The sequence below is a fragment of the Rhinoraja longicauda genome, chromosome 19 (assembly GCF_053455715.1).
Source record: "Rhinoraja longicauda isolate Sanriku21f chromosome 19, sRhiLon1.1, whole genome shotgun sequence".
Taxonomy (NCBI): domain Eukaryota; kingdom Metazoa; phylum Chordata; class Chondrichthyes; order Rajiformes; family Arhynchobatidae; genus Rhinoraja; species Rhinoraja longicauda.
Window position 1 is genome coordinate 10680986 of NC_135971.1, and position 25996 is coordinate 10706981.

General features: G+C 48.1%; 1 protein-coding gene and 1 pseudogene across 2 annotated transcripts in view; both read left to right on the top strand.

Moving 5' to 3' along the window:
- Positions 1 to 13451, top strand: part of LOC144602828 (uncharacterized) — a 56951-nt gene extending 43500 nt beyond the window's left edge. The window contains exons 5-13 of the mRNA XM_078415948.1: positions 847 to 869; positions 4380 to 4575; positions 6253 to 6321; positions 9495 to 9905; positions 9996 to 10091; positions 10946 to 11179; positions 11530 to 11552; positions 11639 to 11757; positions 12837 to 13451. Of these exons, the coding sequence (XP_078272074.1) occupies positions 847 to 869; positions 4380 to 4575; positions 6253 to 6321; positions 9495 to 9905; positions 9996 to 10091; positions 10946 to 11179; positions 11530 to 11552; positions 11639 to 11757; positions 12837 to 13372 (1707 nt within the window). The 3' untranslated portion in view covers positions 13373 to 13451. The remainder of the gene's footprint in view (positions 1 to 846; positions 870 to 4379; positions 4576 to 6252; positions 6322 to 9494; positions 9906 to 9995; positions 10092 to 10945; positions 11180 to 11529; positions 11553 to 11638; positions 11758 to 12836) is intronic.
- LOC144603103 (zinc-binding protein A33-like) overlaps positions 1 to 25996 on the top strand; it is a 59840-nt pseudogene that overhangs the window by 9654 nt on the left and 24190 nt on the right. The window lies entirely within an intron of this gene.

Here is a 25996-nt window from a genome sequence, read left to right on the forward strand (position 1 = left end):
AGGTTGGATCGATATTCCTTACAGTTTAAAAGGATGAAGAGTCGTTTTACCATTGTCTCCAAGGTCCACGACTGGACAGAGGGCAGTGAATCTCTGGAATTCTCCAACACAGAGACATTTGGGGATTTAAAGTGTTGGCATTATTTGAACCAGAAGGAGAGACATTTTTTGTTGTTGAAACTTCCAGGAATTGAACATGAGGCGAATGGGGAAAAAGGGGAAGTTCTGTCCTGGGCAAGATTATCCATGGCCACATTGTGGGGGTTAGCATTGAAATCTAGAATGTGGCACACACATCATCATTTGTCATCTGTTATCCATGAATTGGACCTGAAGGGAATGGGGCAAACAGGGAGAAATCTCTTGTGCTTATCCAGCTTCCCCTTCAATGCACCTCCAGTATTGGCTTCGGCCACTTTTGTACGATTGAGTTCCGCGTTCCCTTTGCTGCATTACTAATGGGATTTATTAAAGGCCATCCCATATTTCATCTTTGAATTTTGTTCTCCCTAAAAGTAGGAATACTATTAGTCGCCCCACCCATTTAAATCCACAGATAATCTTAAATCATTCCACCCCTTCATTCCCTGTCATCTTCTTCAGATAACACCCCACCATCTTCGCATTCTTCCCCGTAACATGCCCCCTCTCAATGATGGCATAATATACATGTGCGTTCCGTGTTTTCTTTGTCCCTACGGAAATACTGTGTCCATTTTATGTCTGTGTGGCTGCCGCAATAAGAGTTGGTAAATACGAATCTTGTGGCAATTTGCTTGCCATTTCGGTTTACGGGTTGCAGATATTCTGGCCCAGTTATTCAGATTTGTGTTTTGTTTCTTTCAGGAGGCAGCTGGTCGGAAAAGGAGGTAGGATACACTCTTGATTGAAACGGTGCATGTTTTTGTAGAGCAGCTCCGAATTTGCTGAAGGTCAGATTCTAACCAGCTGTTAAATATTTGCAGGGTTAGTGATGAGGTTAATACATTGTCAATGACAGACAGGGCCTTGCCGATTGAAAAGATTCATCACCACTTTGTGTTGAACACGTTGTGGAGAGAAACCTGTGTCATTCAACGAGGTAAAACCTGTTCAGTTTCCATTCTTCTTATTGATTACACCACAAATGTAAGGATTACGCAGTAATTGTAGCCGCCTCCGCCTCTGGCATCTCGTTCTATCTCTCGACCATTCACCGTCTGAAAACATTGACTTTCACTGCCTTTCCCAATTTTACCATCTCACCTTAAACTGATGCCCTCAATCTTTAGACTTCAGAAAAATTCCATCTTCCATTCTTCAGCCCATTACACCCGCTAATTAAGATCACACTTCATCTCAGTTAACCTTCTTCTCTGTCCATGACGCTACCAATGTTAGTGTCCTCCACAAAACTACTAACCATGCCACCCACATACTCATACAAAGTGCTCATATAAATAACGACCAACAATGGAGAGAGCTTCGAGCTCTATGGCACACCTTTTGTGAGAGCCTCCAGTGTGCATTCCTCCACCAACCCACTGTCTTCTGACTTCAGGCCACGGCTGTGCTCCATTGTGTAACTCGCCCTGTATTCTATCAGATCCAAACATCCAGACCGCGTACCACGCAGAGGGTTGAAGTTGTTTCTCCAGCATAGCAGTAAATATCTGGAATTGTGTGACCTAATTAATGGCGACAGGCCAGATTGTTGGATATATGTGAAGGGAAAATAGTTGGACATTGGAAAGATCATTAAACTGCGGGTCATGGTGAAGTCACACTGAAGAGGAATTGGAGCCATCTTAGATCAGCCATGATCACATTGAACAGAGGATGTGCCTGAGGGGCGGCGCCTACTCCCGTATCTACTTTCTGTCTTATTTTTTTCCTACTTAAACAAAGATAAGCTCTGCGCAGAGGGAATGCAGCAACGATAGACAATACTTGTTTCTGTGATGATATGTGTTGTGCGGGCCTGTGTTGAGTAGACTCGGCCTGTGTACTCGAGAGTTCAGTTGTATTTGTGGAGATCTGACTGTTCAGTGGGCTAGGTGTAGGGAGGATGTCTCCCATGTCTGAGGGATCTGAAGCCAGCTGCCACCCTCTCAGAATGTGGGCTGGACCATTTAGGACAGAGATAAGGAGTCATTGCTGCATGCAAATTCTGGGGAACCTTAGGAATTCCCTGCACTGGTGGCTGAGAAGACTCAGTCTTTCAGTACTCTTGGAGCCAGGGTGCCATGGTTGTACATTACAGGGTCAGGCCCTTCAGCCCATCGTGCCCATCTCCATCTTTTGTCCCGGCCAAACAAATCCCATTTGCTCGCATTAGAACCGTGTTATTTTACACCTCGATGGCTAAATTGCAATGCCTCTGAAATGTCGTGATGACATCTGATTCCACCACCTACTTCATGACAATAAAGTATCGGTGATCTAGCCTATATCCTGCTGCAGACTTTGACAGACTTCCTTGCTGTCCACAACAATACCCGTTCTCCACAAACTTAGTAATCACACCTTCTACCTCCAACCACCAAACCAATTATGGGTCAATTTTACCAACTCGTCTTGGATCCCACCTGCCTTCGCTTTCTGGACCAGCCTTACATGCGGAACATTGTCAAGTCCCTCAGTGAAGTTCATATATTGGTTCACAACGAGACCAGAGTGTTCTTGGTTGCACAGACGCATTAAATCCACCCTGCAATAAATAAAGCAAGTAACCAGTAGCAGATTGCCTCGCCCGTCCAGTCCACTCCCGTTCAGTGTGATCACGGCAACTCCACCCCACATCTCTACCTCCTTTTTAACCATCTCCAATTAACCCTCACACCAGTCTCCTCATCTTCCGATCTGCCTCTCCCTCGCCATCTACCGGCAAGATATTTGAATACCCGCCTTATTTCTCCATCCCCACCCGCAATCTCTCGTTCATCCTCACTTTCCGCATCCGTTTTCCCCGTCCGCATATGCCGCCCCCTCCCGTTCCCGATAACCCGCGGGATTTCCCCTCTCCAGCTCGGTTAAAAACGCCGGTGAAGATGTCTGTTGTCCACCCGATGTGGTTGTGGGTGAAACCCCGGGCAGGGTTTCAGTTGTCCGCCCGCTTGTGCCTGAGGCCGAGGGGCCTCTCCCCCGGGGCCGCGCTGGCCGAGTCTCCCCCCGACCCCCGGGGATTCTCTGATTCTCCGCTTCTCCCCCCAGTCTCCGTCACCCTGGATGTGGAAACAGCGCATCCGCAGCTCGAGGTGTCTGAGGATCGGAAGAGGGTGAGATGGACCCGGACCCGGAGGAGTCTCCCTGACACCGGGAAGAGGTTTACAGACAGTGGGTGTGTGCTGGGATCGGAGGGATTCACATCGGGGAGACATTACTGGGAGGTGGAGGTGGCGGGGAGTGAGGGCTGGAGTCTGGGAGTCGCCGCAGAGTCTGTGGGGAGGAAGAAAAAAGTCACACTGACCCCGGAGACTGGAGTCTGGAGCATCTGACGGCAGGGTGACAAGTTTGATGCACGCACCTCCCCGCTATCCCGTCTCCCCGCCCGTCCCATCCCCGGGGGGGTGGGGGGGAGTTTATCTCAGTTACGAGTCCGGGACAGTTTCATTTTACGACGCGGACACCAAGTCCCATCTCCACACCTTCACTGGGAATAAATTCACCGAGAAACTTTATCCTTTCTTCTGGACATGGAAGGTACACCAGTGGCTGAGAATCTGTTCCGGATCCACTCCGGGTGTGTAAAAGGGTCGGGTCCCGGGACCGGCGTCAGGAGCGGGGCTCGGGGGCTGTGGGGCAAAAACCCGGTGGACAACAGGACGGCGCTGAACGGCTCCGATTTAATCCCCAAATCCCGCGTCGTAAAAACCCCAGTGAGCGCGGAAATAAAACCAGGGGAATGTAAATATGGGAAGAGAGAAATAAACAGCAAATGAAATCAGAGATGTCGATCCGTTCATTTTAATGCGTTAACCGCCTCCGGCAACGGAACAGAACTCACTTTTGTGAAAATATAAAGATTGAAACAATCGCCCTTCCCGCGGGTTCAGCAGCGGCCGCGGGCGGCGGGTCCTGAGCTCCGGGCTCCCCCGGGTTCTAATGTCCGCACATTCAGAGAATTTATAGCGCGTTTGCAGCATTTGCTCTCCACACAACAGATTGGTTTTCTTCGGAACGGATCTTTGGAAGAATGGGTTCAAACCGAATTCCCGGTTCCAGGTGGGAGCCCGTTGTGCTCAGGGTCTGCCAGTCTCTCTGCAGGATACGGAGAACATTCCTTGTTTCAGTCGCCGCCAGACCCCTCCCTCACCTCTCTCTCAGGCACACCATGCCTGTATCGGCGCGGGTTCCTGCTCTCATTCACCGCTTTAACACTTCACCTTCCTCACTGCCAGTTTCCCACCAGCTCTCACTTTCCTCTGCTCTGGCCCCGACTCTTCCCTTCGCTTTCTCGCCGTCTCTATCTCCGTTTCGGAGAAAACGCGAGCGACCAATATCCATTCCAAGCCCGCGGACGCCACAGAGTACTTTGTCTATCCACTACCCCTGTTTGCGCATCGGAAATGGAATATTCCCTCCAAGATCGAGTGCGTATAGCAACAACCCTTTACGTTTACACAATGTCCTCGCATCTCTTTTAGGAGACCCCAGAATGCTTTCAGGCACAAATCTCTTTGAAGTGCAGCCACGAACGGCAACTGAAACGCAGGAGTCAATTTGCAGACATGAACAGAGTTTAAAAACAAGCTATACCGTCCAACGAGATTTGGATTCATTTCAATTGCAGTATTAGAAGCACCAAACATTTTTTGTGCACAATCCGTAGGCATTGCCACTTTCATTTCACTACACATCGTGTATGTGTATGTGACAAATAAACTTGACTTGACACATAATTCTAACCAAAACACAACCTTTCTATTCGGTTCTTGTGAATGTTACTGGTCGTGCGAATTATGCAACTTCAACAACAGGGTATTAAATTTATCTGTTGTGTTAATCTACTGAACTACAATATTGTAGGTGGGATTGATTTCGATGAACCAACCCCTTTTACATTGTTTTCCCCTCTGACTATCTGCCTCTGTTCCTTCCCCTGTTTTACCCAATCCACCAGGTGAAACTTTAATCGCTGCCCTCAGCCCCAGAGAGAGAAAAAGTAATGAGTTTTTAATTGTTATGTATACCCAGGCGGATTATGAAATACTTGTCCTTAATCTGAATTTGCATCGAGATCACTCCTCACGACGTTCCCTTCCTAAACTGCGGGCCCCACAACTTCTCTTCCTGGTTCCAATGTCAGTAAATAATCCTCGCTCCTCAGTCAAGGAATGTTGCCATTCCATCCCCCATGTCCGTAATCTTCCAGATTTGTAATCAGCATCCCCAACTCCCAACAAAATGGGTTGAAAAATCTCTGACTCAGACGTTTCTGCCAGACCCCAGACCTCTGTTGTGTGGGTGGGCAAAGCTGCGATAGTCAAGTGGGCTTGGGATGGGTCCGGAGTTGGTCGAGCAGGATCTGCGGAGAGAGGACCGGAGTTAGCATTCCGAGACTCTGGTCGGAATTTGCCCTGACCCTGTCAGTTCTGCTGCACCTTGTTATTGATGTTGTTGGGAATGTGAGGTACTGTTCCTCCAGTTTGTGTATGGCCTCGCTCTGGCAACGGAGAAGGCCCAGGACAGAAAGGTCAACGTGGGAATGGGAAGAGGAGTTAAAATGGTCGGCATCCGGCAGCCCTTGGCGGACCGAGTGCAAGTGTTCGGCTATGAGGGGAGACTGGGCAGACTGGGGTTGTTTTCCCTGGAGCAGAGAAGGTTGAGAGGGGACATGATCGAGGTGTACAAGATCATGAGGGGCATAGATAAGGTAGATGGCGGGGAACTTCTTCCACTGGTGGAAGGTTCAACAACGAGGGGACATAGATACAGGGTAAGGGGAGGGAGGTTTCGGGGGATGTGAGAAAGAACTTTTTCACCCAGAGGGTGGTTGGAGTCTGGAACTCACTACCTGGGGTGGTGGTGGAGGCGGGAACACTCACAACGTTTAAGAGGCATTTAAATGGGCACTTGAAATGCTACAACATTCAGGGCTACGGTCCAAATGCGGGAGAATGGGATTAAAATTAGACTGTGTTTGGTAACGGGCGGCGCGGACACGATGGGCCGAAGGGCCTCTTTCTGTGCTGTAGGACTCTATGACTCTATGAATGGTCGGCGACTCTGGATTTCCACACGAACGTGCACCGGGCATGACCAGAAATACAGGATGCAGTAGACGAGGTGCCCATGAAGCTCTGTCTCATTTGGAAGGACGGCTGGGAGCCCTGGATGGAGGTGAGGGGGAAGGTACTATAACTGCACTCAGTTCAGTTTAGTTTATTGTCACATGCCCCGAGCTACAGTGAAAAGCAAATATACTAGAGGAGCAAGATGAACTACTCCGTCGAAATTGCCTACACTGAAGTGTAGTGCGCAAAGGAGCGTAACATCCGCTATCTTAGTAAGCAAAACCCGCCGTTCGCTATTCCTCTCGCAGTGTAATCAGTGTTTTGGGGGAACAGTATGTGTGATGACACCATAAAAATGCAGAATATATCTCATCTATAAATTCACAGATATTTGTAATTTTTCTTTTTAAACGTTTCTGCAAGTTTCTGCCTATTAAAATGGCGCCATGACATACTATGGTTTTTAGGGTCGAGTGGTCTATCTTGCTCTGCTCTATTATCTTTGATGAAAAGCTTTTGTTGCGTCCTATCCAGTTAGCAGGAAATCTAGCCATTTCTAACGTATAGATACATGATAAGGGGAGATCGTTCAGTGCAAAAGTAGAGCCAGCAAAGTTCGATCAAGTACAGTCCGGGTCACCAAAGAGGTAGATAGTAGTTCAGCACTGCTCTCTGGCTGTGGTAGGATGGTTCAGTTGGCTGATGACAGCTGGGAAGAAACTGTCCCTGAATCTGGAGGTGTGGATCTTATTCGTGGCTTGTACAGTTGTAACAAATCCTCTATTTCATATTCTCACGGACCCAAGCAAATGTGGCGAGCGCCTTCGTCACCACCCTGCCCATCCCTGTTGCAATTTTCATCGAGCTGTGCGTCCCCATTCCAATGTCTCTGCAGTCTGCTAAAAATAACACAGGGCGTAACTTTTTAATATGAAAAATCTGCCCTGGCCTGTCTTACCAACTTGCGTCACCTTGATCCGAGTTAAATAAATCAGCCTTTCATCCGCCCATTGGCCCAGTTCATGAAAATCTTGTTCCATCCCAGATGAATGGATTCACTCTCCGGAATGTTACCATAGAAACGGAGAAACATAGAAGCATATAAAATCGGTGCAGGAGCAGGCCATTCGGCCCTTCGAGCGAGCACTAACACTATCCTACTCACTGGGAACAATTCTTTTCTGGTTAGTCTCATTTCAAACTGACCAACCATTGGAACTGAGATGAGGAAAAACTTTTTCACCCTGAGAGTTGTGAATTTGTTGAATTCTCTGCCTCAGAAGGCAATGGAGGCCGATTCACTGGATGCACTCAAAATAGATTTAGACAGAGCTCTTAGGGCTAGCGGAATCAAGGGATATGGGGAGAGGGCAGGAACGGGGTACCGTTGTGGATGATCAGCCATGATCTCATTGAAAGGTGGTGCTGGCTCGAAGGGCCGAATGGACTAATCCTGCACCTATTTTCTATGCATCTACGCCACCTACATACACATCCAAATCGTTTACACGAAAAAAAGGTCAACAGTTGAGCCAGCACCGAGCCCTACGGCTAACCATCTGCCATCGGTCTCCATTCTGAGGAGCAACCCTCGACCACCCCCCCCCCCCCCCCTCGGAATCCGACCTTCAGGCGAATTTTGTACCTCATTGGCTTGTTGAAAGCGTGAAAACCCACACCTCCAGTTTCGGGGACTGTTTCATCCCAGCTATCATCAGGCAACTGAATCATCCAACCACAAACAGAGAGTTGTGCTGAACCTCTCTCTACCTCATTGGTGACATTCTGTCTATCCTTGATCGGACTTTAACCTTGCACTGAACGTTATCCCCTTATCACGTATCTATACACTGTAATGGCTCGATTGCAATCATGCATTGTCTTTCCGCTGACCGGAGTGCACGCCACAAAAGCTTTTCACTGCACCTCGATACAAGTGACAATAAACTAAACTAACCTAAACTAAGCTAGTTCCCCCAATGTTAGATAATTGCATAATACGCGAAGGGGACACAGATTAATAGTTGAAAAGTGGAGAATTGAGGTGTGTAGGGAACTCACACAGAAGAGGAATCGGTGCCAACCGAGATCAGCCGTGATCACATTGAATAGAGGGTCAGCCACGAGGGGCCAAGTCTATTCATGTTCCTATTTTCTGGCCGTGAAGAAAGCAGGAGCTGGTAACCTCGCCCATCACATCTGCCCATTCCAGTATGGCCATGGCAATGCCACCCAACGCCGCAGCGCCTGCTTTATGCCAGTTCTACATTTCGCATAATATTCTGACACGTCTCTCCCCCTCCCCTCCACCAGCAATGTATCTAATGTACCGCGCCCCGTCTATCCTTGCCCTCTGGCTATCTCTCGATCCGCTTCACTCTCCACACACGTTGTCCCCTCACGCCGACCCCTCCAACCCACCAAACTCTCCAAACCGGACAAAAACACCACGAAAGGTGTTTGTTGTTCATCCGCTGTAGTTGGCGATGGGTGGGGTGGGGGGTGGGGGGGGGAACCCCCGGACAAGCTTTCAGTTGGCCGCCCACCTGTGCCCGAGGCCGAGTGGATTCAACATGTTCCGGGGCCGCGCTGCCCGAGTCTCCCCCCGACCCCCGGGGACTCTCTGATTCTCTGCTTCCCTCTCCTCCCCCCCCCCCCCCCCAAAGTCCCCGCACCCTGGATGTGGAAACAGCGCATCCGCTGCTCGAGGTGTCTGAGGGTCGCACGAGGGTGAGACTGACCGGGACACGGAGATCTTCAGACTGAGAGTCAGGGGAAAGGGAAGCGAGAGGAAAAGACGGTGATATAAAGAGATATACAACAAATCAGTGAAAGAGTCCGAAGAAGGGTCTCGACCCGAAACATCAACCATTCATCCTCTCCGGAGATGCAGTCTGTCCCGCTGAGTTACTCCGGCATTTTCTGCCTCTCTAAGGGGAATAAGGCTGGAGGGAGGTCGCCGCCCATCCCAATCCCGGGCTGTGAACGGAGATGCGGGCGGCCGGTTCCACTGCCCAACAGGTGCAACGTCTCCTCAGTTACACTTCCTTAGCGCTGGCCCCTGTCCCTTTCTGTCCTGCCTGAGACAATCCCAGGACATTCTATCCGCTTTCGTCTATATTCAGGCCAGTTTAATGTCTAAGTGACCCCTCCCTCGAGTGATTAGTTGGAAGTGACCAGGACACCTTCACACTGAACACTTGCAGCCAAATAAGGTCATTGCCCGAGACGGCAGCGCGCGCAGTGGAAAACACTGAACCAGGAAAAGGCGGAGTTAAAATGGCTGCGAAAGACCCGGTCGAGAGTTTAACCGAGGAGGCAGTTTGTCCCATCTGCCTGGATTTCTTCACCGATCCGGTGTCACTGGAGTGCGGCCACAACTTCTGCCGCTCCTGTATCACACAGAGTTGGGACCGGGAGGAGAGAAACCCCTGCCCGGAATGTAGAGAGGTGTTTACAGACCGCACCCTCAGGGTGAATCGGGCCTTGGCGAGACTGGCTGAGAAAGCTCGAACACTGAGCCTGAATCGGACAGAGAAGGAAAGTAAACTTCACTGCGAGAAACATCAGGAAGAACTGAAGCTGTTTTGTGAAACGGACAAGAAGCTGATCTGCGTGGTTTGTGCAGCTGGGCGGGAACACAAATCTCACAGCTTCATGCCGGTAGATGAAGCTGTTGAAATCTACAAGGTAAAAGCAAATCGTTTATGATCACATCATTGTGTAATCTATTCTTTATTGTCTGACATGTTTATTCTCTGATCTGAAACCCAACCCCAGGATCAGGTGAAATCTTCTTCCGAATCTCTCACAGAAAAGAAATCAGAGATCGAGAATATTGAGCAGAATCAGAAACGGAGCATTTCTGGAGTTCAGGTGAGGCTTTGTCTTATCGATTTAAGGTTTTTGTGTAGATTTAATCCCTGTGTTGCGTGTAATAAGTGGGCACCTGTATAGTGCTCAGTGGTCGAGGGTCCGAGCTATTGGTGAGAGGTTGGACAGGCAAGGACTTTACTAATTGGAGCGCAGGAGTCTGAATAATGATCTATTGCACGTGTATGATATCATGAAACGAAATGTTCGGGTGAATACTCAGTCCTTTACCCTGAGTAGGTCGTCGAGTGTGCGCGGGCATTGGTTTAAGGTGAGAGGGAACAGAGTTAATACGAACATTAAAAGCCACTTTGGTAGTGTGTATATGGAACGAGCTGCCAGTTGAGACAGGTACAATAACAACAGTTTAAAGGTCTTTGAATAAATTCCTGGAGAGAAAAGTTTTAGAACTATCTGGGCCAAATGCGGACTGGTGGAAATAGCGCAGATGGGGCGTCTTGGTCGGTATCGAACACCCCTTGCTGTATGAATCTGTGAAGTCTGTCATTCTAAGTGGTGCTGCTGTCTGCTAGTCCTGGTGACCTGCTTCTGTCCAATGAGGGCTAATGGACACATGAAATGGAACAGGTTGCAGAGAATTGTACTGGGGAAATGGGAATGATGTGCTTGTACATTACTTTCACCAACTATTTCAGTCATATGAAGCCGAGCTCTTGAAATGCCAAGGTAATGAAAGCAATGGATTAAATAGATGTAAATGGAATTAGTGTAGATACGTACAGAGCCCAGCATGGACATGTTGGTCTGCACTGCAGGACTCGACATTGACTAGCCAAATGTCACATTCCATGTCATGAGGGAACACAATGTATTGATTTTGAACTTTCATCTGACAGGAAGAGTCACACAACCTTCAGTCACAGATCACATCCCAGTTTGCTGAACTGCACCAGATTCTCACTGAGAAAGAGCAGTGCTTACTGGGAGAGATTCAGGAGGAAGAGAAGAAGATTGTAAAAACAATGGAGAAAAATCTTCAAGAGATTCAAGAGAATTTAAAGTCCATTCAGGAGGAGCTCTCAAAGTTACAGGAACAGATAGGTCACAAGGACGGCGTGATATTTCTGAAGGTGAGGGGTTACACTACAGTTTCGCGAAGTGAAAGTGTACATTCCCAAAAATGGTGGGTTAAACTTCTGAAATAAATGCCGAATTTACCAGTAGTTCAGAACTGGGTCAATGTTCCGTCTGTTCCAACTACTCACCACATCCGACAACAATGCTCCAAATTCCAGGAATCCTCATGCATTCATCCCACTTCAACTTAAATTTTTCTGCAATATTATCTTCAGGCCGTCCTATGAGTTCCACGTTCCCTTTACTGCATTTGGGATTTTTGTAGCAATTTGGCGAAATACCCGCTGTTGGGATCATGACGATCCATCTCAGTCTATTGACATTTGTGTTTTATTTATTTCAGGAGGTAGCTGGTCGCAAGACGAGGTAGGACATGCTATTGACTGAAACAATGTACGTTTTTAAAAACAGCTCAAATGCACAGTTTCTAACCAGCTGTTAAATATTTGCAGGTTTAGTGATGAAGCCAAACCAATGTTGGTGATAGATGACGCGTTGCCGATTGTAACGTTTGATCGCACCTTTTTCTACAACATGGCATTGAGAGAAACATCTGATATCATCAAGCGAGGTAAAAATGATACCTCTTAACAACTCTTTCTGTGAAGAAAACTGCGTTCTCCAGATATCCACGCATGAAAATAATGTTTCGAAGATCCAACCTAGATCTTGTTGCAAACCTTGACAGACTTCCTCGCAACCCATAACAATTCCCATTCTCCACAAACGTACTATACACACCTCCTACATTCACATCCAAGCCACAAAAATATAAAATAAACAGCAAAGGTTGCAGCACCGATCTGTGATACACACCACCAGTCACAGACCTCCAGGCAGAAAAATCATCCTTCTACCGATACCTTCCACCTCCAACCAACAAGCCAATTATGGGTCCGTTTTACCAACTCGTCTTGGATCCCATCTGCCTTCGCTTTCTGGACCAGCCTTATATGCGGAACATTGTCAAGTCCCTCAGTGAAGTTCATATATTGGTTTACAATGAGATCAGTGTGTTAGTTGTACACACCCATCAAATCCATCCTGTGAATCCGCTCACTTTCAGCAACCCCACAACCACAAGTCTCCACCCATTCTGTCCAACACCCGATCATTCAACCTCTGCTTCCTTCGATGGTCCAACCCACCCCTCCCTCTCTCTCATCCTCCACTCAAAGAAACAGGGGCAGGTCATCTGGCCCCTCGTGTCTGCCCCCTTTCACTGTGATCATGACGACCCCACCACGCACCTCTACCTCCTCTTTAACCTCAAATTACCGCTAACCTCAATATCATCTTACTCCGATCTGCCTCCATATGTGAGTAGCCCCCCCCCCCCCCCCCCCCCCCGTCGTCGTCGTTTCTCCTTCACCACCGCAATCTCGCAATCCTCCTCACTCTCCGCACTCATCCTCCCCGTCCACCCTCCCCCACCTCACGAAATTGCCCTCGCCATCTCTGGATTAAAAACTCCGGGGGAGATGTCTGTTGTTCACCCGATGTGGTTGTGGGTGAAACCCCGGGCAGGTTTTCAGTTGTCCGCCCGCCTGTGCCTGAGGCCGAGCGGCCTCTCCCCCGGTCCCGGGGCCGCGCTGCCCGAGTCTCCCCCCGACCCCCGGGGACTCTCTGATTCTCTGCTTCTCCCCCCAGTCTCCGTTACCCTGGATGTGGAAACAGCACATCCGCAGCTCGAGGTGTCTGAGGATCGGAAGAGGGTGAGATGGACCCGGACCCGGAGGAGTCTCCCTGACACCGGGAAGAGGTTTACAGGCAGTGCGTGTGTCCTGGGATCGGAGGGATTCACATCGGGGAGACATTACTGGGAGGTGGAGGTGGCGGGGAGTGAGGGCTGGAGTCTGGGAGTCGCCGCAGAGTCTGTGGAGAGGAAGAGAGGGGTCGCACTGACCCCGCAGACTGGAGTCTGGATCATCAGGCGGTGGGATGACGAGTTTGTTGCATTCACCTCCCTTCGATCCCGTCTCCCCGCCCGTCCCATCCCCGGGAGGGTGGGAGTTTATCTCAGTTACGAGTCTGGGACAGTTTCATTTTACGACGCGGACACCAAGTCCCATCTCCACACCTTCACTGGGAATAAATTCACGGAGAAACTTTATCCTTTCTTCGGGCCTTTTTGGCGTAAAGACCACTGGCTGAGAATCTGCTCCGGTTCCGCTCCAGGTGTGTAAAAGGGTCCGGTCCCGGGACCGGCGTCAGGAGCGGGACTCAGGGGCTGTGGGGCAGAAACCCGGTGGACAACAGGTCGGCGCTGGACGGCTCCCATTTAATCCCCAAATTCCGCGTCGTAAAAACCCCAGTGAGCGCGGAAATAAAACCAGGGGGAATGTAAATGTGGGAAGAGTGAAATAAACAGCAAGTGGAATCAGAGCTGTCGATCCGTTCATTTTAACGAGTTCACCGCGTCCGGCAACGGAACAGATATTACTTTTGTGAAAATATTTTTTAAATGTAATGGCCTTCTGGTCAAAAGTCGTTACGGTATTATTTACTCCGTTCAATGACTAGTTCAATGTAATAGATACATTTCATGTTACTTCAGTGATTTGGAAAATGTACACGACCATTGACACACACTACAAGCTAATTGAAAGATCCCGTTTATTTGAATGATGTGCATTGTTGCTTCTCATACTGTAATTGAAATAAACTCAAAATTACCAGAACTGTACAGCTTGCTTTTGAATTCTTTTGAAATCTACTGAACGGGGAGACAGCAGTTCTGTTTGCTTTTGTTTAGATTGGAGATACAGCGCGGAAACAGGCCTCTCGGCCCACCGAGTCCGCACCGACCAGCGATCCCCGCACATTAACACTACTCGACACACACTAGGAACAATTTGCACTTATACCACGCCAATTGACCTACAAACCTATACCTCTTTGGAGTGTGAGAGGAAACCACAGAACCCGCAGCTCACGGGGAGAACGTACAAACTCTGTACAGAGAGCACCCTTAGTCCTGATGGAACCCAGATCTCTGGCGCTGTCAGGCAGCAACTCTACCGGTACCACGCCTTAATCTTTTGAACTGTGTTTTTGAGTTGTCCTTTGTACAAATTGGCGACTGCATTCCCTACACCTTCAACAGTGGCAGGTTTTCAGTGACAGGGAGGTGGTGGTTGAGGGGGACCAGTGAACCACTTGCCCTGTTGTTGACCGCAGGGGAACCACCTCTGTTGGCGCCGCAGGTGCATTTGTCCCATTTCTTAAAAAATGGTCGTCATGATGGAGACCCTCGGGTCCTCTGGCCGGCGCCCCTCTTCCCAGACGAAAGCAGACATCGATGGTGAAATCCACCAGCTCCTACTGCGCGCCTGCACAAAGTTTGGCCGTCTGAGGAGAAGTGTGTTTGATGAGCGGATCTCCAAAGCTCCACAAATCTCGGTGAACGATGCCCTGGGCATGAGAAGCACAGGTTACGACCCCGACTGGAGAATCTGGTCTATTTTCCTTCACCAAACACAAGGAATGAATCGGGAGGCTTCGGGAATTTGCAGGAGACATTTGCTGGAAAGGTTTTGGAGATGACAGGATCCAGGTTCAGGATAAGACCGGAGAAGAGTGTTTGCTTCTCCGGGGAACATAGATAGGGGCTGTCGGGAGATTTGACAGAGGGGTCCAATTTCGGATCCGGGCCAATGATCTTCCCATCTGTGGTGGTCAGTGGGAGGAGCAAAGACCACACCGATTTCAACAGAGACGCAACCAGGTGGCCAGGTGGCGAGTAAAGTTGGGCCGAAGGGCCTGTTTCCACGCTGCATCACTCCATGACTCTGTGACTCCAACAAGGGGAATATGATGGAAAATGACCTGCACTGGCGTTGGAAATTCAACAAATTCCATCCCAGGCTTTCGATGCGGAATGTTCACCGGCCCCCACTGTCACTCGTGAGCGGACAAACATAAATACTTTGGCATAAAGGTTAATGGATCCTATAACACAATTTATCAAGCGATGCGCCGCGTCTCCAAATATAGATTAACCTGAAGACTGGCGCACGAGAGACGGGTGCACTGTTGTGGGTTAAAATAAGACCGGAGAGAGGTCTCCGTCCACCCTGATCCCGGGCTGGGAACGGAAATGCGGGCGGCGGGTTCCACTGCCCAACGCCTTCTCAGTTACACCCGAGGCTTCGTTAGCACCGGGCCCCGACCATTTATCATCGAGTCCAACTGCACGGACGCAAGTCTTTCGGCCCAACTTGCTCGTGTCGACCAATATGCCCCATCTACACTCGTCCCAGCAGCTCGCGTCTGGCCCATTTCGCTCTAAACCTTTCCCATCCCTGTACCTGCTCAAATGCTTTTTAAACATGGTTGTAATGGCAGTTTCTATACCATCTCGAAATCCCACTTCGATAGCCATTACTTCTCGGGGTTGAAATGTAATTATAGCTTACGCACACGTCGCACCCTGATATGACAAAACGAATCTTCCAAACTTCTTTTCTTCATTAATTGGATTTATTAAAGTAGCACAAATCATAGAGTAATTCATCAGTTTCCGTACTTTATCAACTGTTTCTTCTTCAAACAATATCTATAAATTCTTGCAGTTATTACCGTATGGTTCTTACAAATATAGCTGGTGCGAGCGCATGGTACGAGCGCGTGGTAAAGAACTGTATGCTCACCATCTCCGAGTCTAAACGGACCCACAACCTCTGTCGACACACTAGCCTCCTCCCATCTAGACACTCCCAATTACGCATTAAGTCACACCCACAAGCAGGCAAAAAAGATATAAACTAGAAATATTAAAACATAGTCATAACACAATGACAATAACTGAATTAAGCATAAATGGCTCCTACATACCGGCCCCTAATTGTTCTGCGTATATAACGAAGCAATTACTAATAGATATCAAAGGAGCTATAAAAGCTTACTGTTCATCCAATAACAAAACAATACGCATTACATATACATCAGCATACAAATTTATTTCGCAATTCTTCAATTTTCTCCTTCACCTTCCAGAAGCAGGCATGTCTTGGTTATTGGTTTTACCAAAATATTGTCCTTCGTTTGAAGTCGTACCGTACGCACAAAACCTTTAACGTCCGGCATAATCTCCAGTATCCTGTCCATTAACCAAGAACCTCGTGGTGCAGTAGAATCAACCACCAAAACTATATCACCTGGAATAAAATTTCTTCTCACTCTCAACCATCGTTGACGTTCCTGAATTAAAGGTAAATATTCCCGGGTCCACCGTTTCCAAAAAAGGTCCGCCATATACTGCACCTGCCTCCATCTGCGTCTAACATACAAATCGTCCTTTGGAAAGAGCCCAGATGGTAGCACTGGCCTAGTTTTCAATAAAAGAATATGATTTGGAGTAAGCTTCCATGTCGTTTGGGTCATCAGAACTCTTGGTGATAGGTCGGTCATTCAAAATTGCCTCAATTTCGCAAAACAATGTTTGCAATCCTTCTTCATCCATAGTCTGTTGTTTAAGAACCGAAAGCAGCACATTTCGGATCATACGAATCAATCGTTCCCAAACACCACCATGGTGGGATCCCGCTGGGGGATTAAAGTACCATCGTATGCCTTGCCGAAGCATATCATTCTGGATCTTGTTCTGATTCAAGCCTTCGAGCGCTTCTCTCAACTCCCTTTCCGCTCCAACAAAATTTGTACCATTATCAGATCTTATTGAAAGAACCTGGCCTCGTCGACAAATAAATATTCGCAGTGCGTGAATACAGGAATCTGTGTCCAGTGTACATGCCATCTCAAGATGCACCGCTCTACCTGCCATGCAAGTGAAGATCACACCATACCTTTTCACCAGACATCGTCCTCTCTTAACCTCAACGGGACCGAAATAATCAACTCCTACCTCTGTAAATGGAGGATTATCAGGTCGAATCCTTTCCAGAGGCAAGTTTGCCATCTTTTGTTCACCAAATCTTCCTCGCTGACGCTGGCACGCAACACAATTCTTTATAACCTTTCTTGCAGGGGAGTTCCCGTTGACAATCCAATATTTCCTACGAAGTCTCGACAATATGTGATTTCTTCCTCCATGTCCGATCTGTTCATGAATATGCCGTAACAGCAACGTTGAAATAAAGAAGTCATTTGAGAGAATAATAGGATGCTTAGCTTCTTCAGGCATCGATAGTTTACTTAGGCGACCCCCTACTCTCAGAAGTCCTTTATCCAGCATCGGGTCAAGCCTGTATAAATGACTACTTCTTTTAACACCATGCTCACCGGCTTGTAATGCTGATAGCTCATCCTTATATTCTTGTCTTTGACAAAAAGAAATAATAGCATTTTCTGCATTGAGTAGATCATCTGAACATAAGCACTGTCCCCAGTACGATACCTTAAAAACTTGCATCTCCTTGTCCACCTTGACTTTCAACTTGTCAGGATCTGTTCCCAAACTACTCATAGCAGTCCGAATCTCCTTTCTCTTACGAGACCACTGCAAAAGCATTGTTCTTAATTTAAGAAACCAAGCCACCACAGTCTTCAATCTATTCCATGATGAAAAGTAAGTAATCAGATAGTTTGTGGAATCTAGCGGATCCTTACTAATGACATTACTACAATGTCTTGTTTGACCTCCGGATCATTGGTAAGGATTTCAGTTTCCAGCTTAAACTTTGGCCATTCACTGTCTGGTCTACAGAGAAACTCTGGCCCGCTGATCCATCTCTTATTACTTAAGAAGTGGTCCGCTGTTAATCCTCTAGACGCCTCATCCTCAGGATTCTCCTTGGTATTAATATACTTCCACTGTGATACCTTAGTAGCATCCCTTATTAAAGAGACCCTGTTTGCTACAAAGGTTAGAAAACGTCTGTTTTCATTATTAATGTACTTAAGCACTGTCATGCTATCAGTCCAAAAAGTAGACCCCACCAGCTCAAGCTGCCGCTCCTTATGCAGCAATATGTCAATTCAACAACAGTTCAACAGTTCAACAGCGCTTTATTTGTCATTCGGTACCAAGGTACCGAACGAAACTACATAGCAGTCACACACAAAAAGAACACAAGACACATGACCCCAAGACAAACGTCCATCACAGTGACTCCAAACACCCCTCACTGTGATGGAGGCAAAACTTCCACTCTCTTCCCCACGCCCACGGACAGACAGCTCGTCCCCGACTGACCCGCAAAGTCCCCGCAAGGGGATGGAAGTCCCCGCGGCCGGGCCGCACCGGGCGATGGAAGGCCGCGCGGCCGAGCCGTGTGCAGCTAAGTCCCGCGGCCGAGCCGCACCAGCGATGAAAAGTCCCGCGGCCGAGTCGCACCGGGCGCTGAAACGTCTCGCGGCCGAGCAGGCGATGTAAGGCCCCTCGACCGAGCCGTGCGCAGCTAAGTCCCGCGGCCGAGCCGCACCGGGCGATGGAAGGCCCCGCGGCCAAGCCGCACCGGGCGATGTTAAGTCCAGCGGCCGAGCCACACCGGTGATGTTAGGCCCCGCGGCCGAGCCGCACCAGCGATGTTAGGCCCCGCAGCCAAACCGCACCGGGCGATGTTAGGCCCCGCGGCCGAGCCGCACCAGCTATGTTAGGCCCCGCGGCCAAGCCGCACCGGGCACTGTTAAGTCCAGCGGTCGAGCCGCACCAACGATGTTAGGCCCCGCGGATGAGCCGCACCGGGCGATGGAAGGCCCCGCGGCCAAGCCGCACCGGGCAATGTTAAGCCCAGCGGCGGAGCCGCGCCGGGCGATGGAAGGCCCCGCGGCCGAGCCGCACCCCGCGCCGTGAGGAAGAGACCTAAAAGAGAAAGGTTTCCCCCCCCCCACCCCCCCACCCACACCACCACCCCCCACACATACACAACCAAAAAAAAAAACCAAAAAAACCCCATCCCAACACCGACACACAACAAAAAAAAAGGAAAAAAGACGAACAGACTGCTAGCGAGCCGCAGCCGTTAGGTGCCGTAACTTCCGATTCTAACGGCTAAGACTGCGGCTGCAAGCTCCATCCTGGGAATCGTCATTTGCTTCAATGGTGCCACTATGGCCTTTCCCATTAAGAACGCAGTATGTACTTCACTGTCATCATTTTCCAATCTCAAATACGAAACAGTACCATAACCACTTTCACTTACGTCAGAAAAGTGATGCAGCTGTGCATATCTGATTCGACCAAAGTTTGTAGGCTTCATACACCGGTCCACTCTGAACTCTGAGATCTTGTTGAGATCTTGTAACCACTCTGTCCATCGCTGAGAGACGATTTGCGTTATACTCTCATCCCATCCAAGTTTCTTCTCACAGAGATCCTGCAAAATTAACTTGGCTGGTAGTGTAAATGGTGCAAGAAATCCCAAAGGGTCGTAAACAGAACCAATCACAGACAGGATGCCCCGTCTTGTACATGGTCGATCCTGAATCGAGATTCTGAACTTGAACACATCTGTTTCAACGCACCAGTGCAATCCCAGTGCTCTTTCCATGGGCAGATCGTCCTTATCCAAGTCCAACTCCCGAATCTCCTTAGCTCTGTCCTCCGGTGGAATAGTTTCCAGTACAGCACGGCTGTTGCTGATCCATTTCGTTAGCCTGAACCCTCCTTTATTGCAAAGGGAAGTCAAGTGTTTGACCATTTGAATCGCTTCTTCTTCCGTCGTCATAGATTTTTAAACAATCGTCCACATAGAAATTGCTCTTTAATGTGTTTGTCACCTCTTCTGAAAAGTAAGCTTTATTATCCTCAGCGGTTTCCCTCAATGCGAAGTTTGCACAACTCGACGATGACACTACTCGGAAGAGATGTACCTTCATCCTATATTCAACGAGATCTTGTTGTGCATTACCGTCCGGCCACCAGAGGAATCGCAAGTAGTCAACATGTTTTTCCGACACCTTGACCTGATAAAACATTGCTTTGATATCTGCCATCAAGGCTACCGGCTCTTGTCTGAATTTGATAAGAACTCCGATGAGTGAGTTCGTTAAGTCTGGACCCTGTAACAGCTGACAGTTAAGTGATTTACCCTTGAAAACCGCAGCACAGTCGAAGACCACTCTTAATGTTCCCTTCTTTGAATGATACACCCCATGATGTGGGATATACCAAAGTTCTCCATCACCTCTATTCAGCTGGTCTTCCGGCACTTTCTGCATAACCATTATTAATCATTTCCGAGAGGAAAGATGTATATTCATCATGCAATTGAGTATTCTTACCAAACTTGTGTTTCAGATTCTGAATACGTTGTTCTGCAATGCATCGGTTATTCGGCAGACTAAGACCTTCTTGTTTAAAGGGTAGATCCAGGCAATAGTGACCTTCTATCATCTTTACTGAGCGACCCATAATTTCCAAGAATTCCACTTCTTCTCTGGACATTTCTTCTGATTCCTTGCCGGCTCTTTCATTGAAGTCGTGATTATATTGCTTAGTCAACAACTCCTCTAGGTTTACGATAGATATCCGGTTGACAGCAGCACAGTATAATTATTCCCTTTTCTGAGTTTATTATTCTTTCTCGGGGAGCCTCAGATAACCCATCCGAGAATGGTTTTCACAGCAAACGGACCATCTTCTTGACTGGTAATAACCCTTCTAGCTTCTAATGCTTTAAACGCATTCGTTCCGATAAGTAGGTCAATACGAGTTTATTTTGAGTAATTTTACATCCTTCAAGTAAGGCCACTTTTCCAAGTCCTCTTGCTTAGGTATGTTCGAATGAGAAACGGGTATAGTCTCTTGTGTAAACACATCAGATATCTGTATAAAGTTGTCTTCCTCCAGACTATCTATTTCCATACTTGTGATATGATAACTATCGTAGTATTTCGGATCATTTATGGTGTTCAAGAGAAGCTTGACCTTTTCTCCTGTAATATCCAGTTTCCTCATCAAGCTTTCTGTGCATAAGGTAGCGGAACTTCCACTGTCCAAAAAGGCATATGTTTGCAACACCGTATTCCCATCGCTGCTTCTTACCGGTACTGGCAGGATGGCAAAAGTACTGGCTTCTACCCGGGCCCCAATATGTGCAGTTAACTGAGGGGGGGGGGGCAACAACGTCACTCGTGGCCGGCTTCTCTGTTTGTTCCAGTTGCTCCGGCATCGCGTCCGTATTCCTCTGTTCGTTGTGAAGCAATTCAGGATGATCTTGTTTACATATGTTACAAATGATCTTATTCCTGCAGTCCTTGACCATGTGTCCTTTCTTCAGACATCCATAGCAGATTCCTTTCTCCTTCAAGAAGTCAATCTTTTTTTAATAATCCCGTTTCTCAAATTTCCGACACCATCTTATAATATGGCCAACTTCATTACACGAAAAGCAAAACCATTGCGGTTTAACGGTAGATACCTCTTCTTTCACTCCGCCCTTCTTTTCTACATGTATTACGGTGGCAGCAAAACTGCTTTCCTTAGGTCCTAGTCTTCAACTGCTCTTAGTAAATGTAGAGCCTTTAACAGTTGCTGATTTAGGATCTTGAATATTCCCATAGCATAGGTTTGACATTAACCGTACTTCTCTTTCGATGAAATTCACCAGGTCAGGAAGCATGACCTCTCTATCGTCTACCTCCTGTATCAGGCCTGCTTTGTCTCTCCATTTCTCTCTGAGCCTATAGGGCAGTTTCAGGACGATAGCCTTCATATTACTAACAACGTTCATCTCTTCCATGTGGCTGCCATTTCTCATGGAATCACAACAACCAGTGAGAAACATTGCAAACTCATGCAACGCCTTCACATCCTCCGCCTTAATAACTGGCCAAGCAAAGGCCTTTTTCATGTATGCGTTAGCAATCTTCTGTTGTCACCAAAATGCTCTCCAAGCAATCTTCTTGCCTTTCGATAGCCCGCATCCGCGGGCAAATATCGGCAACTCTTAACAAGCTGCTTCGCGTATCCACTCGTGTATTGCTCCAGAAATCGCAGACGATCTCTGAAACTCGTGGTTTTCATTTCCACTCCTTCTTCGAACGCCGCTATGAAAGCCTCATATTGTAAAGGATCACCATCATAATGAGGAATTTCCATTGGGGGTAAGGTAGCAGAAAGATTTTGTTGGACCATGAGCTCGCTGAGTCTCGTTTGGTTCCTTACTAATTCGTAGAACTCATTTTGAGGTCCCTGGCTTGGTTCAGGGCGATCCTGGTAAACTCTGCCATGAGCCCCATAGTCAGTTGTCTGTCTCTGTCTGGGTGTAGGTAGCTGACGAGCGGGCCTCTGAAAAGAGTATTGGGTTGGCTCATCCCGAGCCGTAACAGGCATCCCAAAGGTAGGTTGCTTCGGTCTAGCACCCGGTTGCTTTGTTAAAGTTTCGTCGACCATCCACTTACTCAGTGCCAGTTCAGCGTCACGAGACCAGGGTGGCCCTGGCTGTGGGTTGGCCTCAGCATTTGGTTCCTACTTAGTAGCTCTTTCTTGGATTAAGGAACCCTTCTTCTGGGAAACTCTCGAGCTGGCCTTAAACCTTCGGCCCTCCAGTACGTCCCTCCTTGCCTCTGCAGCTGCCAGCTTTGTGGCTATTTCCAGCCGTTCCTTCTCTCTCTTCAGCTGTTCTGCTTGTCTTTTCAGTTGCACTTCTTGTCTCACAGCCTCTCTCTTCAGCTGTTCTTCTTGTCTCTCTCTTCAGCTGTTCTTCTTGTCTCTCATAGCTGATCCTCGTAGCTGAACTGGCTACAGAACTGGATTTATGTCTAGATCTTCGCGTTGAGACGTTTGAGACACTATCCTGAGGTGTAATCTCTTCTTCCACCTCTACACCTTGTCGCAGCGCACCTTCCACTGTAGAGTGCGATGTTTGAGCCATGGCTTCAGGCATCCATTTATCCACGTCAGCCACGAAACCGTCAAAAATCTTTTTCCTCTCTTGGAACCACTGAGTGTGCCATTCGAGTTGTCCTTCTGGTAATTGCAAACACAATATCGAGTGTTGTTTTTCTCCAATCTCTTGGTGAAGGTTAAGCAGGTGATCCATATTAGATCGTACAGTGTTCGCATTCCCATCTGACTCCATCAGTTCCTTCTGACATTCAATCGATTTGATGACCTTCCTCCACAGCTTGTCTCTCTCCTTCTGACATTTTTCCAGATCGGCCGCCAGTCCTTTTTCTGAAAGTTGAATGTCTCTTTTTTCATATCTTCTTGCCTTTTGCTCCACATTTCCCTCTTCGTACTTACCTGATGGAAGATCCATGATAATTGGTGCTTATCACAATGTTCCAGCAACACCAGAAGAATTCAAAACAGAATGAACCTTTTCTCAAAACACATCATAATTTCAAGGCTGAAAGTCTTCGGCAAGCACATATGGTAAACAATCGCTGGCTGAGCACTTTATCTTTCAGAAGTTCATAACATCATTAATTTCAAGGTCATGCTCAGCGAGTTGGACTTCCTTATCTCGTCGTAGCAAAACAAGCTTCTTGTATCAAATAGTACTTCTGCAGAAATTTCCCACAGGCGTTTAAGTTTTTTAAACTTCTTAACTTCAAATTACGACTAAACAGTCGTCTACTCACGGTACCCAGTCAATGAAGTCGTCAATCTTCCGAGGATTCAGGTGTAGACCGTGTCAATTTGCCTTCGACCGGCAGGTTCTTTGTTCCAGGATTTCAGCTCTAATCTCTGGCAGATATTCAGCTTCTTCTTCAATTCCACTGTAGAATCAGATTTTGTTTGTAGAACAAGTCTTTCTTAAATTCCTTTTACTTTAATTCCTTCAGAGCAAGTTCTTTACTCTAACGTAATCGCAGTTTGTATACCATCTCGAAATCCCACTTCGATAGCCATTACTTCCTTGGGATGAAATGTCGTTATAGCTTACGCACACGTCGCACCCTGATATGACAAAATTAATCTTCCAAACTCCTTTTCTTCATTAATTGGTTTTATTAAAGTACCACAAATCATAGAGTAATTAATCAGTTTCCGTACTTTATCAACTGTTTCTTCTACAAACAATATCTAGAAATTCTTGCAGTTATTACCGTATGGTTCTCACAAATATAGCTGGTACGAGCGTATGGTAAAGAACTGTATGCTCACCATCCTCCGAGTCTAAACTGACCCACAACCTCTGTCGACACACTAGCCTCCTCCCATCTAGACACTCCCAATTACGCATTAAGTCACACCCACAAGCAGGCATAAAAGACATAAACTAGAAATATTAAAACATAGCCATAACACAATGACAATAACTGAATTAAGCATAAATGGCTCCTACACATTCATTCATTCGTTCATTCATTTATTCATTCATTCATTCATTCACTAACACGCTGACAACAACATGGTGATATTGGTCTCCTTTGATTTATGATTTCACGTGCACCGAGGTACAGTGAAAAGCTTTGCATATGCGCTGTCCATTCAAATCATACTGTATACGATTACAATCTAGATGTACCAAGTCATACCAGCGGGGAAATTCAAGTTCTGAAAGTGAAATTCTGTAAAGGCTCGTTCTTTTTTACGCACGATTTAATAGACGGGAAGCCAATCGTCCATCAAGCCTGAGGATCACGAGTGGAAACATGAAACATCCATGTCCCTCCACAGATGCTGCCTCACCCGTTGAGTCGACCGGATTTATTTATGTTTTGAGATTCCAGCAACTCCTGGCTCTTGTGAATCAACTCTCTGCTGCTATCCGAGTTATACTATCCGAGCAGATTTGTGTTGATGTGTTGGAAAGACCTGCAGATGCTGGTTGAAATCGAAGGTAGACACAAAATGCAGGAGTAACGCAGCGGGACAGGCAGCATCTCTGGAGAGAAGGAATGGGTGACGTTTCGGGTCGAGAAGCACCAAGCACATGTTCTAATAAACACAAACTTCCTATTCGGTTCTTGTGAATCTTACTAGTCGTGCAAATTATCCAAATTCAACCAGAGGGTATTTCATTGATCTATTGCACGAACCTATTAATATGTAATAATGTAAGTGGGTATGACTTTTTAATTATCATTAAAAGACAGGTGGGAGACCAAGTTCCTCGTAGAGGGTGTACAGAGAAAGGGAGAGGGTGTGACCGAGGAGCTCTGGATCCAAAGCCTCTCCCCACCCCCCAACTTTCAAATATTCCCTGACCCCCACCGTTCCTTCCCCCCCCCCCACCCACACTCTCTCATCCCCCCACCAACACCCCGCTCCCCCCCACCCCTGCTGTCCACTTCCCCAACCCCTTCTCCCCACCCCCACTCTTCCCTCCTCCCCACCCACACTCTCCCCCACCCCCGATTCACCACCACCCCCCTTTTCCCCACATTCCTTCCCCCACCCCCATTCTCTCCTCCCCCAGCCCCACTCTCACTCTCCCCCCTCTCTCCTCCACCCCGCCTCCCCGCTCCCTCCTCCCCCCACCGTCACCCCCTCCTACTCCCACCCTCACCTCCAGCCACTCGCTCCACCCCCATTCTCACTGTCCCCTCCCCCACTCTCCCCTCTTCCCCACCCCAAACTCTTCCCTGACCCCCACTGTCCCCCTTCCCCCACCACCACTCTCTCTTCCCCCCACCACAATCCCCCCCTCCCCCGCTGTCCCCCTCCCCAGTCCCACTCTCCCTCCCACCCGCACTCTCTGCTCCTCCCAACCTCCCCCCCACTCTCCCCTCTTCCATGACCCCCACTGTCCCCCGTCCCCTCCACCCCCACTCTCTCTTCCCCCACCACCACCCCCCCTCCCCCCACTGTCCCCCTCCCCAGTCCCACTCTCCCTCCCACCCCACTCTCTGCTCCTCCCTCTCCCCCTCCCCCATTCTCACCTCCCCCAGCCCCACTCTCACTCTCCCCACCCCCCTCTCTCCTCCACCCTCCTTACCCACCCCCACTACTC